General features: G+C 51.6%; 1 protein-coding gene across 1 annotated transcript; it reads left to right on the top strand.

The window, feature by feature from the left end:
• The first annotated feature begins 8,746 nt into the window (after window positions 1-8,746).
• On the top strand, window positions 8,747-9,070 carry LOC136461086 (uncharacterized mitochondrial protein AtMg00810-like). The gene has a single exon (XM_066460538.1). The coding sequence runs from the start codon at window positions 8,747-8,749 to the stop codon at window positions 9,068-9,070; it is 324 nt and encodes a 107-aa protein (XP_066316635.1).
• Window positions 9,071-17,963: the final 8,893 nt, after the last annotated feature.

Raw genomic sequence — 17,963 nt, 5'->3', positions numbered from 1 at the left:
TGATTCACCAACTGTTGTTATTGATTCTTAATAAGACATGAAGAGTGTGGGTACATCATAGTTCATAGATAGTCGCGCGGCAGGGGCAGACGTCGAAGGTGTTCCCTGCTGCTGCACAGTAGCCGCGGTAGGGGCAGACGTCAAAAGGCTCCCTTGCTGCACTGTAGTCATAGCAGGGGCAGACGCCAAAGTCAGCCCTGCTGTCACATCTAGTCCCTCTAGCAGCATGACAGCCTGGCATGTCTGTGTAATATGATTAGATGGGTAGAGTTGTATATATAGTTTCCCACTGCAACTCAGTAAAGAGAGCGGGTTCAGTTTTGTCATCTCCTCTATAGAGCTCCGGCCAACGCTGGTGCTTGTGCTGTGTGTGCGCGCGCTCTGTTCTCCCTCCATTCTTCTACCTCCAGCCGTAGTGTGTGTGGTCGGCAACGACGATGAGCGGTCGGCTCACCCGTGTCGGAGATCTCGGAACCAACAAGTGGTATTGGAGCCGTACAAGCGCCGTCGCCGGACTAACCACTGGCGATGACGGACGGTTTGAAGATGGGCGACAGCAGCGGCGCTGTTGTGGCTGCCCAGCCACGACAGGAGGTCATCGTGCGCACGGTGCGGGAGGTTAGCAGCACCAGTTGACCGACGCTGACTCGCACCAACTATGACGAGTGGACGGTGACCATGAAGGTCAAGTTCAGAGCCCAACGACTTTAGAATGTCATTGACAAAGGAGTACAGGGAGGTCAACGTTGGAGGCTATCCTCGCTGCTGTGCCAGCAGAGTACAGGGAGCCATTAGGGGCGAAGAACTCTGCTAAGGAGGCATGGGAGGCCATTGCAGCGATGCGTGTCGGCTTCGACCGTGCAAAGAAGGCAACAGCCTAGCTGCTGAAGCAAGAGTACATCAACCTCAAGTTCAAGGATGGTGAGTCGGTGGAGGACTTCTTCCTCAGCTTGCAGTCGCTCATCAGCAAGCTAAGGAGCCACGACGTCACCATCGACGAAGAAGAGACGGTCTCTAAGTACCTCCACTCCATACCGGTGAAGTACATCCAGATCGCTCTCTCCATAGAGACGATGCTGGACTTGTCCATCCTCACCATTGAGGATGTGGTAGGCCGTCTCTGGGCGGTGGACGAGCGCATGGAGCAGGCTACAGCAACGACGGACAGTGGCAAGCTGCTGCTGACAGAGGAGGAGTGGTGAAGGGTCGAGATGGCGGACTAGAGGGGGGGTGAATAGTCTTTTCTAAAATTAATCGCGTCGGCTAACCGATATAATTGCGGAATTAAAACTATCGGTCTAGCCAAGACTATACCCCTCAATGTATGTTCACTAGCACCTTACAAAGATAACAATTATGTAACAAAGGTGCCGGGCTAGCTAGAGCTCTCCTAATCAATTCTAGGTGCAAGGTCACACAAACCTATGCCACTAGTACTTTATGCAATGAGGGAGCTCCTACACATGCTAGTAAGCAAAAGCACAAAGCTAACTAAGCTCACTAGCAATGCTCAATAACAAGGCAACTAATGCCTAATTAGAGAGCGCAAATACTTAGCTACACAAACTAAGCAATGTGACTAACAAGGTTACTAAAACCAAATTAGCCACGTAAGGGAGCTACTTCTATGCTACACAAGCTAGAAGGTAATTAGCAAGCTACACAAGCTTAATATATATAAAAGTAATTGCAAGCTTGTGTAATGGGGATGCAAACCAACGGGAAGAACAAGGTTGACACGATGATTTTTCTCCCGAGGTTCACGTGTTTGCCAACACGCTAGTCCCCGTTGTGTCGACCGCTCACTTGGTGGTTCGGCGGCTAATTAGCATCACCCGCTAAGCCCGCACGTCGGGCGCCGTAAGAACCCACCCCTTAGTGAGGGTAGCTCAATGACACGCTTTACTAGAGTTGCTCTTCGCGGCTCCCGCGGGGCGAGCACAAGTACCCCTCACAAGCTCTTCTCCGGAGCTCCGCACAATCTTCTTGCGGGCTTTGACGGAGACCACCACCAAGCCGTCTAGGAGGTGGCAACCTCCAAGAGTAACAAGCACCACCGGCTTGCAACTCGATCACCTAGTGCCACTCGATGCAACCTCACGATGCAATCACACTAGAATCGCTCACTCACACAATCGAATGATCACTATCAAGTATATGTGTGATGGAGGGCTCCCAAGCACTCACAAGCATGGACACTAAGTCCCTTGAGGTGCTCAGCTGCCAGCCCAAGGCCAGCCATGGCCTCTATTTATAACCCCATGGGCAAATAGAGCCGTTACCCCTTCACTGGGCAAAACTCGGGCCGACCGGACGCTCCGGTCCGATCGACCGGACGCTGGACCTCAGCGTCCGGTCACGCGATACTCGCCACGTGTCCCCGGCGTTCAACGGTCATCTTCCGATCCCAACGGTCATCTGCCGACCGGACGCAGCATGCAAAGTTAGATCACTCGAGTGGCACTAGATGACCGATATGCAAACAAGTTTGCCCCTCTTGATAGTACGGCCATCTATCCTAAATCCGGTCATAAACTTCTCTACACACCTATGACCGGTGAAATGAAATGCCCTAGGTTATACCTTTGCCTTGCGCATTCCATTCCATCTCCTTCAATGTCGATGCAACACATGCACCAACACGATCAACAATGATATGATCCACTTCATATCATCACATGATCATATTGGTTCATCGATCTTGACTCTACTTGCTCTTCACCGTTGCCATCGTCCATCGGCGCCAAGTCTTGCTCAAGCTTCACCGCCACGCGGTCCATCACTCCAAAGCCTTAGACTTGCCCTTCATGCTTGCAACCGGTCCATCAAGCCAAGTCTTGTCTTGATCTTCTCCACCTTGATCACATGACTCAATGTCATGTCTCATGTGCAATAAGCTCCTTCATCATCACATGTGTGAGCTTTGCAACATCTCCAAGCCATTTTCACCTTCATGGCATATGTTGCTCACACATATGTACCTGTGGACTAATCACCTGTGTATCTCACATAAATACAATTAGTCCACCTAGGTTGTCACTCAATTACCAAAACCAACAAGGACCTTTCAAGTGGGTTGCCTAGAAGAAGTCCGGGGAAGCCTTCTCCAGCAGCGGTGACGATGGCAAGCGCCGCGGCAAGGCTTCTTCGGAGAAGAAGAAGAAGGTCGACCCCAATGCCTGTCGGCGCTGTGGGAAGACGGGCCATTGGGCAAAGGAGTGCCCAAATCATAAGCAGGAGAAGAAGGCTAAGACTCATTTAGCGCAGGCTGATGAGGATGATGAGGCCACTCTTCTGATGGCGATGTTCTGTGCACAGCTGCCTCACATCAAGCACGCGGGCGAGCTGTGTGACAGCTGCCTGGCCAGGAAGCAGAGGAGGCTGTCGTTCCCAAAGGCGGCCAAGTATCGCGCGGCAGACACTCTTGAGCTCGTCCATGGCGATCTCTGCGGGCCAATTACAACAGCCATAAACAGTGATCGGCGGTACTTCCTCCTGCTCGTGGATGATTGCAGTCGCTATATGCGTGTCGACAAAAGATGCTCGGCAGTCCATCGAAGGGTATCCCACGATGGTACATTTGTCGTAGAGGTGAGCGAGATTAGGAGCGAGATGGTAATACAAGCACCAAGACACAAGATTTAGACATGTTCGGCCATCAGTATGACGTAATACCTACATTCTGTGTTCTAATGTATTGCATTGAGATGTATTGATCTATCCACTAGGGGACCCCTGCCTCTCCTTATATACTCTGGAGGGGCAGGGTTACAAGGAAAGTATCATATTTGGTACTATACAATATCCTGCGGTGCACGCCGAGCAGCGCCGTGCACGCCTTGATCTTGTGGGTCGGGCCACCTCTGATGGTGCGGTCCATGTCTTGTCTTGTGGATACCGAGGGCCATACCCCCACAGCTAGTCCCCGAGCCTGACAGTAGGTGACGTAGTCACCTGGTGCCAGGGTCAGAAAGTAGAAGACCAGCCGAGCAGGCAGCCAGTCCCCGGGAGATGAGAAAAGCGCACATTCACCGCAAGGTGAAGTGTGCCCACTTAGTCCCCGAGCCTGCTGGAAGATGAAGAATGAATCTTGTAGTAGGGTCAAAGAAAAATAAGTCTGAAACCTTGCCGACGTCGTCTGACATGCGCATATCAAGACCCTAGACGTGCTGCCCAAAATCACCACCCTAATTCGAACAACATGGAGCAGCTTGATAGCACACCGACGAGACGTAGCAAGATCTGAGCAGCAAGGGAGTCTCCGGCGTCGCTGGCGATGACCGAACACCAAGGAGCGAGAAGTCCCCGGCGTCGCTGGCGATGACCGAGCACCGAGGAGCGAGAAGTCCCCGGCGTCGCTGGCGATGTCCGAGCATCGAGGAGCGAGGAGTCCCCGGCGTCGCTGGCAATGATTGAGCACCGAGGAGCGAGGAGTCCCCGGCGTCGGTGGCGATGACCGAGCACCGCGGAGCGAGGAGTCCCCGGCGTCGCTGGCGATGACCGAGCACCGCGGAGCGAGGAGTCCCCGGTGTCGCTGGCAATGACCAAGCACCGAGGAGCGAGGAGTCCCCGGCGTCGCTGGCGATGACCGAGCACCGAGGAGCGAGGAGTCCCCGACATCGCTGGCGATGTTTGAGCATCAAGGAGCGAGGAGTCCCCGGTGTCACTGGCGATGACCGAGCACCGAGGAGCGAGGAGTCCCCGGCATCGCTGGCGATGTCCGAGCACCGAGGAGAGAGGAGTCCCCGGCGTCGCTGGCGATGATCGAGCACCGAGGAGCGAGGAGTCCCTGGCATCGCTGACGATGTCTGAGCACCAAGGAGCGAGGAGTCCCTGGCGTCGCTGGCGATGTCCAAGCACCAAGGAGCGAGGAGTCCCTGGTGTCGTTGGCGATGTCCGAGTACCGAGGAGTCCACGACGTCGCTGGCGATGACCGAGCACCGAGGAGCGAGGAGTCCCCGGCGTCGCTGGCGATGACCGAGCACCGAGGAGCGAGGAGTCCCCGGCGTCGCTGGCGATGACCGAGCACCGAGGAGCAAGGAGTCCCCGGCGTCGCTGGCGATGACCGAGCACCAAGGAGCGAGTAGTCCCCGACATCGCTGGCGATGTCCGAGCACCGAGGAGCGATGAGTCCCCAGCGTCGCTGGCGATGACCGAGCACCGAGGAGCGAAGAGTCCCTGGCGTCGCTGATGATGTTCGAGCACCAAGGAGCGAGGAGTCCCTGGCGTCGCTGGCGATGTCCGAGCACCGAGGAGCGAGGAGTCCCCAGTGTCGTTGGCGTTGTCCGAGTACCGAGGAGTCCACGACGTCGCTGGCGATGACCGAGCACCGAGGAGCGAGGAGTCCCCGGCGTCGCTGGCGATGACCGAGCACCGAGGAGCGAGGAGTCCCTAGCATCGCTGGCGATGTCCGAACATCGAGGAGCGAGGAGTCCACAGCATCGCTGGCAATGACAGAGCACCGAGGAGCGAGGAGTCCCCAGCATCGCTGGCGATGTCTGAGCACCGAGGAGTCCCCGACGTAGCTGGCGACGTTCATGCAGTGAAGTGTGCCCACTTAGTCCTCAAGCATGAAGAATTCGAGCGCCGAGGAGTAACCGGCGTAGCTGGCGATGAAGCACGAGCGACGAACAATCTGGTCAACTGGTCGGCGGTGAAGTGAGCATTGAGTAGAAGCAACCGGCGAACAGTCTGATCAATTGGTCGGCGACGGAGTCCATGAACCAAGCGGTCCGACCAGTTGATCGGTGGAGAAGTCCGAGCACCAGGTGGTCCGATCACTTGGACGATGATCCTACAATACAAATATATAGAACGGGTAGTACATGATGTAGAAATATATGAACTCCAGAGGAAAAAAATAGTGTATGTAGCTCGGTGATTAGTTGGAGCGAAGATGTATTTATATTTAATATAAACCGTCCGGCCAGTTAGTGTATAGCTGAGTCTCTAGCCCGAGCTAGCCCATAGTCTATAACGTTGAGCGTGGAGCCCGTGCACATATAGGAGGAACATGCGTCGCTAAGGAGCCACTGCCGACCACCCATAACGCAGAGGGCAGACGCTCGTGCACGTGTAGGGAGGAGCCAGAGACAGAGCCATCTCTGGAGGCGTCCGAGCATCAACGTGACTGTTCAGGGGTTTGGAAAATCGTTTGGAGAGCAAACATGGAGAAAACAGCTCGGAGAAACATCATGACGATATACGGAGATTGGAGAATATTTAGAAGAATATTAAAGCGTGACTTAGCTTTAGACAGAAAGTCTGGTCGGCGACGTAGGGCGTTATCTGGTCGATGTTGACGGCGAACACCTGGCGGGCGGTGAGTTGTTGGTGAAGGCGACCTCGGAGGTGGTTCCGAGATCGGATCTGCTGTCGCGGGGGCTGGTGTAGCCAGCGATGAATCATCGTCGTGGACCGGCATGGATCTCCACGAGATTGATGACGAGAACGCGCTGTTGATTTGAGGTCCATCTGGCTCGCCATGGGATCAAGCGCACACCCCTACCTAGCGCGCCAACTGTCGACAAAAGATGCTTGGCAGTCCACCGAGGGGTATCCCACGATGGTAGATTTGTCGTAGAGGTGAGCAAGATCAGGAGCGAGATGGTAATACAAGCACCAAGACACAAGATTTAGACAGGTTCAGCCGTCAGTATGACGTAATACCTACATCCTATGTTCTGATGTATTGCATTGAGATGTATGGATCTATCCACTAGGGGACCCCTGCCTCTCCTTATATACTCTGGAGGGGTAGGTTTACAAGGAAATTATCCTATTTGGTACTATACAATAGCTTGCGGTGCACGCCGAGCAGCGCTGTGCACGCCTTGATCTTGTGGGTCGGGCCACCTCTGATGGTGCGGCCCATGTCATGCCTTGTGGATACCAGGGGCCATACCCCCACAATGTGGCTGCAACTCCTAACGACCAAGAACGAGGCGGCGGAGGCGATCAAGAAGTTCAAGGTGCGTACTGAGGCAGAGAGCGGCAAGAAGTTGCACGTGCTGTGGACTGATCGTGAAGGCGAATTCACTTCGGTGGAGTTCGCTGCGTACTGCATGGATCAGGGTGTTGTGCGACACCACACCATGCCGTATTTGCCATAGCAGAATGCGTGGTGGAGCGGGGGAACCAGACGGTGGTCGGCATGGCTCGATCCATGATGAAGGCCAAGAGCATGCCGTCAAGGTTCTAGGGTGAGGCCGTGACCACGGTGGTGTTCATCCTCAATCGCGCGCCCACCAAGACCCTAAAGGGCAAGACGTCGTTCAAAACTTGGTATGGGCGCAAGCCGAGCGTGTCCTTCCTACGGACATTTGGCTACATCGGCCATGCCAGGAAGAGGAAGCCGGTCCTCACTAAGTTGGAGGACAGGAGCACACCGATGGTGCTCTTGGGCTACGAGGAAGGTACCAAGGCGTACCGGCTCTACGACCGACACAGAGGCAAGGTGGTTGTCTCGCGTGATGTCGTGTTCGATAAGAAGGCAGCCTGGGACTAGGACAGTCCGGGCACGGGAGAAGCTAGCGGCTTCACCAGCACCTTCGTCGCCAAGCACTTGGTCATCAACGGTGGTGGAGACGCTAGAGAGGAGATGCCGACCACTAAAGCAATAGAGTCGAGCACTCCTGGGGCTGTGCCGAGCACTCCGGGAGGGGTGCCGAGCACTCCAGGAGAGGTGCCGATTGGTCCTGCAGTGGTGACGAACGCTCCCGTAGCGGAGCCGAGAGGTCTTGCAGTGGTGCCGACCACTCCAATACTAGTGCCGAGCACTCCTACAGTGGTGCCAACCACTACAGGAGTAGTGACGAGTGGTCCAGGGGTAGTGCCGAGCACTACAGCTGGGGTGCCGAGCACTCCAGGTGTTGTGCCGACAACTCCGACGGAGTAGGGGACTCCATCGACGCCGATCGAGTTCGTATCACCTCCAAACGACATCATAGAGTTCGTGGATGCTTTCCACGACGGTGAGGATGGGCGGTTCCATAGGCTGGACGACATCGTCGGTGGCACAGGGTCCTCAGGCCTGGTAGGTCGGCTGCTCAATGACCCAGAGCTGCTTCTCGTCAGTGCAGAGGAACCACCCACGTTCGCGCTGGCCGAGCGTGATGCAAATTGGCGACGGGCGATGCTAGAGGAGATGAAGGCGATCGAGGAAAACGAGACTTGGGAGCTCATCGATCCACCTCCAAGATGCCATCTGATCGGCCTGAAGTGGGTGTACAACGTCAAGAGGAACGAGCGCGGCACCATTGTCAAGCACAAGGCATGCCTCATCGCCCGAGGCTTTGTCCAGCGCGAGGGTATCGACTTCGAGGAAGTCTTTTCGCCGGTAGCGCGCATGGAGTCTATCCGACTGTTGCTGGCTTTGGCAGCAGCGAAAGACTGACGCGTCCATCACCTGGACGTAAAATCAGCCTTCCTCAACGGTGAGCTGGCGGAGATGGTCTTCGTCATGCAACCTCTGGGTTTCGCCGTCAAGGGAGTGGAGCACAGGATGCTCCGACTGCGCAAGGCGCTCTATGGGCTGTGGCAAGCCCCGCAAGCGTGGAACGCCAAACTTGACGCCATGCTGGGCGAGCTTGGGTTCACGTGGTGCGCAACCGAGCACGCGCTCTACACGCGGCGACGGGGGAAGGAGGAGCTCGTCGTTGGCGTGTATGTGGACGACTTGATCGTTACTGGCGCGTGTGTGGAGGACATCGACAGCTTCAAGCACGAGATGGCGGCTCGTTTTTGAATGAGCGATCTCGGCGCGCTCTCCTACTACCTCGGCATCGAGGTGAGACAAGGGAAGGAGACGCTCACACTCGGTCAGAGCACATACGCCTCGAAGCTGTTGGAGCGGAGCGGCATGGCTGAGTGCAAGCCGTACGTGACTCCGATGGAGGAACGGCTAAAGCCGACGAAGGCCAGTACCGCGGCGAGGGTAGATGCAACACTCTACCGAAGCATCGTCGGCGGTCTGCGCTACCTAGTCCACACAAGGCCATACATTGCGTTCACCGTGGACTACGTCAGACGCTTTATGGAGGATCCCGAGATGGTCACTGGGTCGCGGTGAAGCGGCTGCTGCGCTACGTCAAGGGAACGGTGGATTAGGGGATCGTCTTCCCCAAGGCCGACGGAAGTGGGCTACAACTCACTGTGTTCAGCGATGCAGACATGGCGGAGGACATCGACGGACGACGGAGCACCTCTGGCATGCTCGTCTTCCTCGGGTCGGCTCTAATCTCATGGTTGTCGTTGAAACAGAAGGTGGTGCCGCTGTCCACGTGCGAGGCAGAGTACGTGGCGACGGCCACAGCGGCGTGCCAAGCTGTGTGGTTGCGCCGGCTGCTGGGCGAGCTGACCGGTGTGGAAGCTCACCCACCAGCACTGATGATGGACAACCTACCCGCCATCGCCCTCGCGAAGAATCCGGTTCTCCACAATTGGAGCAAACACATCGATGTCAAGTTTCACTTACTCAGGGACTGTCGATGGAGGGCAGAAGTGCAGCGTCCGATCCTCTGGAGATTAGCCAAGTCCACAAACCATGAGAGTAGGTCATTAGGTGTAGGTTCTTGTAGTACAATCTGGAGTATGGACATCACCCGATCAGTGACGGACCTAGGTTTTTACCTCTGGGTATGCGCAGCAAAAAAATTTCTTATGCAATTCGATGAAAATTTCCTTTTTTTATTTTTTTTTACATTAAAAATTTCTACCTATCTCTATGACTGGCGGACCCCAGGGTATACGGTGGCCCACCCTATATACTCTGTGGGTCCGTCCCTGCACCCGATAGCCCATCCCCGTTGTAGTCTTGCAGCGCCCACTACATGTGCGGAGCGGCGTCCGGGCCGAGTTTCAGGGGGAGACAACTGAATGCATGGTCGATCTGTACATCGCCGACGAGGTAGCCTGCTGCACGGCGCAAAGCGGTTGGCGCGGCGAGCAAGGAGGACCAAGGAGCAACTCGCAGTTATGTTGGAGGCCCTAGAGTTCGCTAGGAGAGCGGTGCATCCGTCCATCAACCACATGGTGGACCGGACGTCGATGTCGACCCTTCCCTGGCGGCGAGGTGGCCAGGGCGCAGCCAAGCGAGGCTGGCCGCCGTGGTCGTCACGCGTTGAGATCGAAGAGGAGAGGGTGGGATTGGGTATGGGCTGATATAGGTTGGAAGTGGGTTGGGTCTGGTCATACGAGGCCCAAGTGGAAAGTAATTAATAATTTGGTTAATTAAATACATATTTATTTACTTTAAGGTTTCGTGCTGATTTTTAGAAGGGAGTACCGTGGAAGATTCCAGACTTCACTACTTCAGTGCTAATAGACTCCCACATTCAGCCTGTTTGTTTGGCTGTGGTTTGTCGTAAACGATCGTAAATTTTCAGTCGGAATAGTATTTTTCTCTCACACAAACCAGCCAGCAGTACTTCTTTACGAACCAGCAACGATACGAACCAGCCAACCTGATTACCTTTCAATGCTAAAGAATCACACCTGCATGTCCTGTCTGCATTCTGGAACCCAGGCTTCGCCGAGATCTGCAACCAAACATTGCTGGACAAGGTTCTGCTGATCCTGCTGCGCTACATTGTGCAGATTATACGGTCGCTTTCAGCATGGCAAGCGTGGGCGGTGGGCGTGAGTTTGCTGCCTTCCCCGAAATTGTAGCTTGGGTGGACGCTGGATGTACATGTACTATCCCATCACCGCGTCCTCCGCTTGAAGTGCTGACAGAGAAAGACCGCTGCCCAGCGCTTCAACCAGAATTCCCTAGGCATCCTGTCCTGTTCCAATGGGCTATCCGCACGCTTCCACGTACTCCGATCGTCCAAAAAAAAAGTGTCGTTTTTTACTTTTACATATTTTATTTAACCATCCGTCTTAATCACTTTTTTATATAAATATCATATATTTTATTATGGCGTATTTTATCATTAGAGATACTTTACTAATGATTTATTTATTTTATAATTTACATAAAAATTTTGAATAGGACGAACGGTTAAAGATGATGTCTAAAAGTCAAAAACATCGTTCTTTTTAGGACGGAGGGAGTACCAACATGGACACCGGATGAGCCTCGTGTCACCTGCAGCATCGTGTTTATGAGCGTAGCTCCACGGGCAAGAACACGATGCTATAGGTGGCACGAGGCTAATGACAGTCACGATGTAGAAATCACCTATAGTTTCTATAATCTAGGGCATTGTGCCCAAGAAACTATTCTTCCCAATGCATTTTTTTTATGTAGAGTCCAAGCAAAGATCCAACCAATCATCCTTCTTTCCGTATCGGATCCTCTGTGCCTACTGCATACCGTGACCCCGTGCTCGTCGTGGGTACCCCTCTCCTTCAACTGGAGCACGTGATCAATCGAGTTATCATTTCCATTCCAAAACCCCAATCCGATCTTCCGATCGAGCCGCAAACGAGGCGGGAAGAAGGACCGAGGGCGACGCCGGCGCCGGCACGGATGGCGATGGGAGCAGCAGTTCGTGCGGCGGCCACGGACGACGTGGTGACGTTCCTGTGGGTGTTATGCGCCTCCGCGCTCGGTGCCTCGACGGCGGCCGTCACGTCGTACCTGGGGGTGCAGGAGGGCACTGGCCACTACGCGCTTCTCGTCACCGCGTCCCTGCACAGATGGAAGGGGGAGGTCGAAGGGAGATGCGCGCGAGCGCGGGGAGGGAGATGCGCGAGCTCCAGTGTGCATATGCGAAGGGGAGGGAGATGGAGACGCACGAGCTCCTCGTGCGCAGGAAGCCGAGGGAGGAGGGAGACGCGTGAACAGGTGGCTGCAGGTGCGCTCCTGTCACACCCTTGGCCGCTGGTTAGCCACCGTCGACGTGAGCACGAGAAGAAGTACGGAACGAGGACGCCGGCAGGGCAAGCCCTCTGCCTTGGTGACGCAATTTTACTGAATAGAGAGTTGTTGCCGGATGCGGCACAGAGTCGGGCACTTATGTGCCATTACAGACGCTGACCTCACGGGCCCACACGACAGCAGTTCGATTACATAGAAAACGTAAATGTAACTACGCCATCTTCTGACACTAACGTCTTCCATCCGTTGGCCTTCTTCTTAACCTCCTCGCCCCCCCCCCCCCCCCCCCGGAGTTGCAGCTTGTCCCCAAGCTGGAGCCGTCGGGAAGCGTTGCTTGAGTACATTGTAATCTTCCCTGGTTGTTGTCGAGGATGGAAGCCCAGTCCATGTGACCTTAACCTGAGGAACTGTTGTGTTACCTTTCTTGACTAAGCGGCGATCCATGATAGCCAGAGGTGCTGTTTCAGTGGCTTCCAAATCAGTGGTGACTGGCAGTGAATCATACACTAGAGAGTAATCTGCAATGAAAGGTTTATGAAAAACATTGTGAATTAGAGCTCCCTCTAGCCTGTAAGCAACATTGCCAATCCTTTCCAGTACTTTGTAAGGGCCAAAATACTTCTTGGCGAGCTTGGGGAATGGTCTGTTTGCCACTGACAATTGTGTATAAGGCTAGAGCTTGAGCAGCAATGTGTCACCGATAGCAAACTGAAAATCCTTTCTTTTCTGATCAGCAAGCATCTTCATCTTTTTTTGTGCTCGAGCCAAGTTGTGCTTCAGTGCTTGAAGGTGCAACTCTCTGTTCGCAATGAAAACTGCAACTGATGTAGATGTAGCAGATGGCACTGATGGAACAACCCCCACATTGGGCTCATACCCATAGAGAGCTTTGAAAGGAGAACAACCCAAAGATGTATGGAAGGAGGAATTATACCAGAGTTCAGCCAAGGATAGCCAAGATTTCCAAGTTTTTGGTGAATCCTGCACAGCACATCTGAGATACATTTCAACACACTGGTTTACTCTCTTAGTTTGACCATCACTCTGAGGGTGATATGCAGTAGACAGATGAAGATTGACTCTGTACAACTTGAATAGCTCTTTCCAAAATTTACTGAGGAAGATGGTATCTCTATTAGAAACAATTGTACTAGGTAAACCATGAAGTTTGACCACATTGTCCAGGAAAAGCTGTGCAATAGAATTGGCAGTGTATGGGTGTTTCACTGGTATAAAATGTGCAAATTTGGTGAGTCTGTCGACCACCACCAGTATGACACTGAACCCTTCAGATTTGGGTAAGCCTTCTATAAAATCCATGGAAAGGTCTTGCCAAACTCCCTCTAGAATAGGAAGAGGTTGCAGGAGACCCATTGGGTGAGTATTAGCATTCTTAGATTGCTGACAGACTGTACATTGTTTCACAAATGATTCCACATCTTGTTTCATGCCCTTCCATGCAAAGTGTTTCTTCAGTATGTAGTATGTTGCAGCTACGCTACACCTGAATGACCTCCTAAAGCACTAGAGTGGCATGCAACAAAGATCTTTGTTTGTAAAGCTGAGTTTTGGCCAATCCATACCTTATCTTGGTGCCATATCAGTCCTTTATCCAAGTTGTAGCCTTGGGAATCTAGACTTGCAATTGCCAAGCTTCTCAGGAGCTGCTGAGCTTTAGAGTCTGTTGTATATGAATTCAGAACCTCTTGAATCCAGGCTGGCTGTACTGATGATACTGCTTGTAATGCCATCAAGTGGCCAACCCTAGATAATGCATCTGCAGCCACATTATCTTTACCTTTTCTACATATGATTTTGAATTGTAGGCCCATCAACCGAGTCATTGCTTTCCTTTGCATCTCTGAATGGAGGTTTTGTTCATTGAGGTAAGCAAGGGATTTGTGGTCGGTGTCAATCAGAAATTCTTGCCTTTCTAAATAGTGCCTCCACCTTTCTACAGTCATGATAAGAGCTAAAAACTCTTTCTCATAAATTGATAGTTCTTTATGCTTCTTCCCTAGTGATTTGCTTAGGTAAGCCACAGGTTGACCTCTCTGCATAAGAACATCCCCAATGCCATCCATGCATGCATCTGTTTCTATAGTGAATGTATCTTCAAAATTGGGTAAAGCTAACATAGGTGTCTGTGTCATGGCCACTTTGATATTATCAAATGCTTCTTGTGCTGCTGGTGTCCAAGTAAACTGCTTGAGTGTTAGTAAACTAGTGAGGGGTTTAGTCATGACACCATAACCTTTGACAAATCGTCTATAGTATCCTGTGAGCCCCAGAAATGCCCTGAGCTCTGTGAAATTTGTGGGCACTGGCCAATGCAACATTGCAGAGATTTTGTTGGAGTCTGTGGACACCCCTTGAGCGGATATGATAAGCCCCATATATTCCAAGCTTGTTTGGGCAAAAGAGCATTTACTCTCTTTGAGGAAGAACTGATGCTTTCTTAGTTGATCTAGCACTTGCTTGAGATGATCAATGTGATCCCCCAGTGTGGCACTATATATTAGGATATCATCCAAAAAGACAAGAACAAATTTCCTGAGGAAAGGCTATAAGATATGGTTCATGATATATTGGAAAGTGGCAGGAGCATTGGTAAGCCCAAAGGGCATGACTTTGAATTGATAGTGCCCTTGGTGTGTTTTAAAAGCAGTCTTGTGTTCATTTGCTGGGTGCATTCTTACTTGGTGGTACCCTGCCCTCATATCCAACTTTGTGAAAATTGTGCTCCCGCTAATTCATCCAAAATCTCCTCTATGATAGGCATAGGAAACCTATTCTTTATAGTAATGTCATCCAACTTCCTATAGTCCACACAAAACCTCCAAGAGCCATCTTTTTTCTTTACTAACAAGACTGGAGATGCAAATGGGCTATGACTGTGTGCTATGAGTCCTGCCTGTAATAGCTCTTAGACCTGCCTTTCTATCTCGATTTTGTGTTGAGGTGAGTAGTGGTATGGTTTGGAATTGATGGGTATGAAACCAGGTAGAAGTGGAATAGCATGGTCATAAGTTCTTTGTGGGGGTAATGTTTTGGGATCAGAGAACACATCTCTGTAAGTTGTTAGAATGTGTTGAATCAGGGGTGGTGGTTCAATGGACTCCTTGGGTGGAATGGTTAGTGTCTGGAACATAATCTACCAGTACAAATGCCCACACATCATTTCCTTTGGTGGAGTTATATACCTTAGTTGCTGAAATGGTTGACAGCTACAAGGGAGGACCCTGCAATCCCTAAACCTTTACTTGTTTCCCTCCTTAAGTGAATTCCAAGGTTTTATGTTCCCGGTCATATTGCATAGGACTATGTGCATGTAGCCAGTCAAAGCCCCAAATGGCATCATAAGGATGCATGTCCATTTACCACCATATCTATTGACATAGTATGCCCCTAACAGTACCACTGAAGTTGAGAGACTGCCTGATCTGTCACTAGCCATTCGCCATTAGCTAATTTGACTTTTCTAGCTTTCGTAGGAGCAGTAGGCAGCTGAGCCAAGTTCACAAAATGAGAGCTAATAAAACTGTGGGAACTACCACTGTCAATAAGAATGAGCATGACTTTATCCTTAACTCTTGTTTTTAGCTTGATGCAATTCCTATTGTCAACACTGGAGATTGCATTGAGAGATAACTAGCCAAATTCTTCCTGTAGAGCATCTTCTGCTGCCAGTTCATTCAAAACCTCATCTAATAGCTCTCCATCCAGATCATTAATGATGATAGCATTAGCCCAAGGCTTGTTCCTCTTAGTACAGACCTCTAGATGCCCTGGAACAAATTTCTCTCCACAATTAAAACAGAGACCATTTGCCTTTCTATAATCTCTCAATTGCCTATCTCTCCATAGGGTATTTTGTGGCTGGGCTGGCTTGCCTTCAAGTTGGGGTGGGTTATATGGTCTGGGATTGTGGATGTTTCTAGCATATTTTGCCTTGCTTCTAGCTAGTACACCCTGCTGTATTCTGGCAATAGTTGAAGCTTTTTGTACTGTGGTAGGCATTTGAGGCTCTACAGTACCCCTGATTTCTTCTTTTAGCCCTCTGATATACTATGGTGTGAAAAACATGTCATCATATTGATTGTTATGCATGGTGATACTGAACTGAAGGGTTTGGAACTTTGTAGTATATTCCTCTATTGTTCCAGTCTGCTTGAGATCCAACAGTTCATTCACTGCACATCTGAAATCATCTGAGCCAAACTCTTAATCTACCACAGAGCAAAATGCAGTTCAATTGGCAAAGGTATGGTTCTGTTTGTATGCTTGATACCACATAGTAGCATTGCTTTCAAAATGTAGTGTAGCAGCAGTGATCCACATTCCTTTTGGAAGCTGATACAATTCAAAGTAACTTTTGTAGTTATCCTTCCAAATCTTGGGTTTGGTGCCATCAAATTTTGGGAATTGCATCTTGGGCATGGATTGTGTGGGTAAAGCATCTCTCCTGCCTATTCTTGGTGGTGGTTTCTTAATCTTGGAAGGCTCTGGTTTGTGAGGTCCTTTTTCCTTGGCAAGGGCATTGTGAAATTCTTCTTTTTCTTCAAAAACCATGCATACTGAGTCATCATTTGTATAAGTAGCCTCATTATCAAATTGCCTCATGGTCAGTTGTGCAAATGCTGCACCATTAGCTTTCACTTGTTGAGCTATCATATGCTGTTCTGCAGAATAGTTGTCCATTGCCTGCCCTTGATGTCCATTTGGGTTTTCATTTGTTGCTGAACCTCACCAATATCATTTACTCAGGTAAAGAGGAGATCAAACTGATCCATGACTTGGTCCATGAATTGCTTCTCCTCGTTAGCACTCTTGGACATGGTGTCCAACAAAATTTGAGTCCGCTTTGATGGTTTGAGTGGAGCTGTGATGACAAATGGACAGAATCCGAACACAGAAGTGAATCAAACAACCAGTTTAGGTTTCCCTTCCTCGAGCGTTGCTTGTCACTAACACCGCCGCCTGGGAGTGAGGCGAAACCGAGGAATTTTACACAAGAACACTGCCTCACAACCCAAGTTCACGGACACTCCCCCGCCAACGCCACCGCACCCAATTAAGTGAAACAACTATGGAATTTTACGCAAGGACAAGTGCCTCACAACCTTTGTTGTTCACCTAATCATGCTAATTGATGGATAAAAGAGCAGAATTGAGGTTGCTCACTTTGGTTCACGCCGCCGAACCCACGGTTGCCAAAGTAGTCCCCTAGTCGTTTGTCGAGCCGTAGATGGAGTAGATCGGTGTCGCCGGATGATGGATTAGGGTTTGGTGGAGGTGGATTGGGAGGTGGGGATGATGGAAGTGGTGGATCTCAAGGTATACGACACCGAAGTCGTTACTGACCTAGCTCAACCCAAAGGAGGGACCTATAGGACCTCGTGTCGAACACCTCAAGGATGTGGACGGAGATCGACCCGCCCACCAGAATTACGAGCTGTAGATCGAAGCGACGAACTCAAGACGGTACCTAAGGAAGAGCGGAGTGTTGCGATGGTGGTGTGGAATGTCAGACCACTAGATCCGCCATCATGCAGTAGTCGGAGTGCAGGGTAGCGGGTGATGATGAAGAGCGAGCACGCTCGTCACCCACGCCGAGGATAGATCGAATCCGATACCACTTGTCACACCCTTGGCCGCTGGCTAGCCGCCGTCGATGTGAGCACGAGAAGAAGTACGGAATGAGGACGCCGGTAGAGCAAGCCCTTTGCCTTGGCGATGCAATTTTACTGAATAGATAGTTGTTGCCTGATGTGGCACAGAGTCGGGCACTTATGTGCCATTACAGACGCTGACCTCACGGGCCCACATGACAGCAGTTCGATTACATAGAAAACATAAATGATAACTATGCCATCTCTTGACGCTAACATCTTCCATCCATCGGCCTTCTTCTTCACGGTGTGTCTTCAAGCACGACAGCTCCACGGTGTTGTGCGGCGTACGTGGAGTCAAGCAGGGAGGACGGCGCAGCGGCGACTGGCCATGACCGGAGCTCTACGGTGGCGATGCCGATTGGCCTCGCGTGAGCCTGCGCAGACATGACGGGACTAGCTAGCCAGCGCGGGGAGGCGGGCCTTGAGCGGCCACTTGCAAGGCTAGCGTCGAGAAGCCACGGCCG

This window comes from Miscanthus floridulus, chromosome 6 (genome assembly GCF_019320115.1).
Source record: "Miscanthus floridulus cultivar M001 chromosome 6, ASM1932011v1, whole genome shotgun sequence".
NCBI lineage: Eukaryota > Viridiplantae > Streptophyta > Magnoliopsida > Poales > Poaceae > Miscanthus > Miscanthus floridulus.
This window is presented reverse-complemented; position numbering and strand designations above follow the sequence as displayed.

Excerpts from the sequence above, each read along its gene's own strand:
- LOC136461086 (XM_066460538.1), top strand. The coding sequence starts at position 8,747 with ATGAGCGATCTCGGCGCGCTCTCCTACTACCTCGGCATCGAGGTGAGA.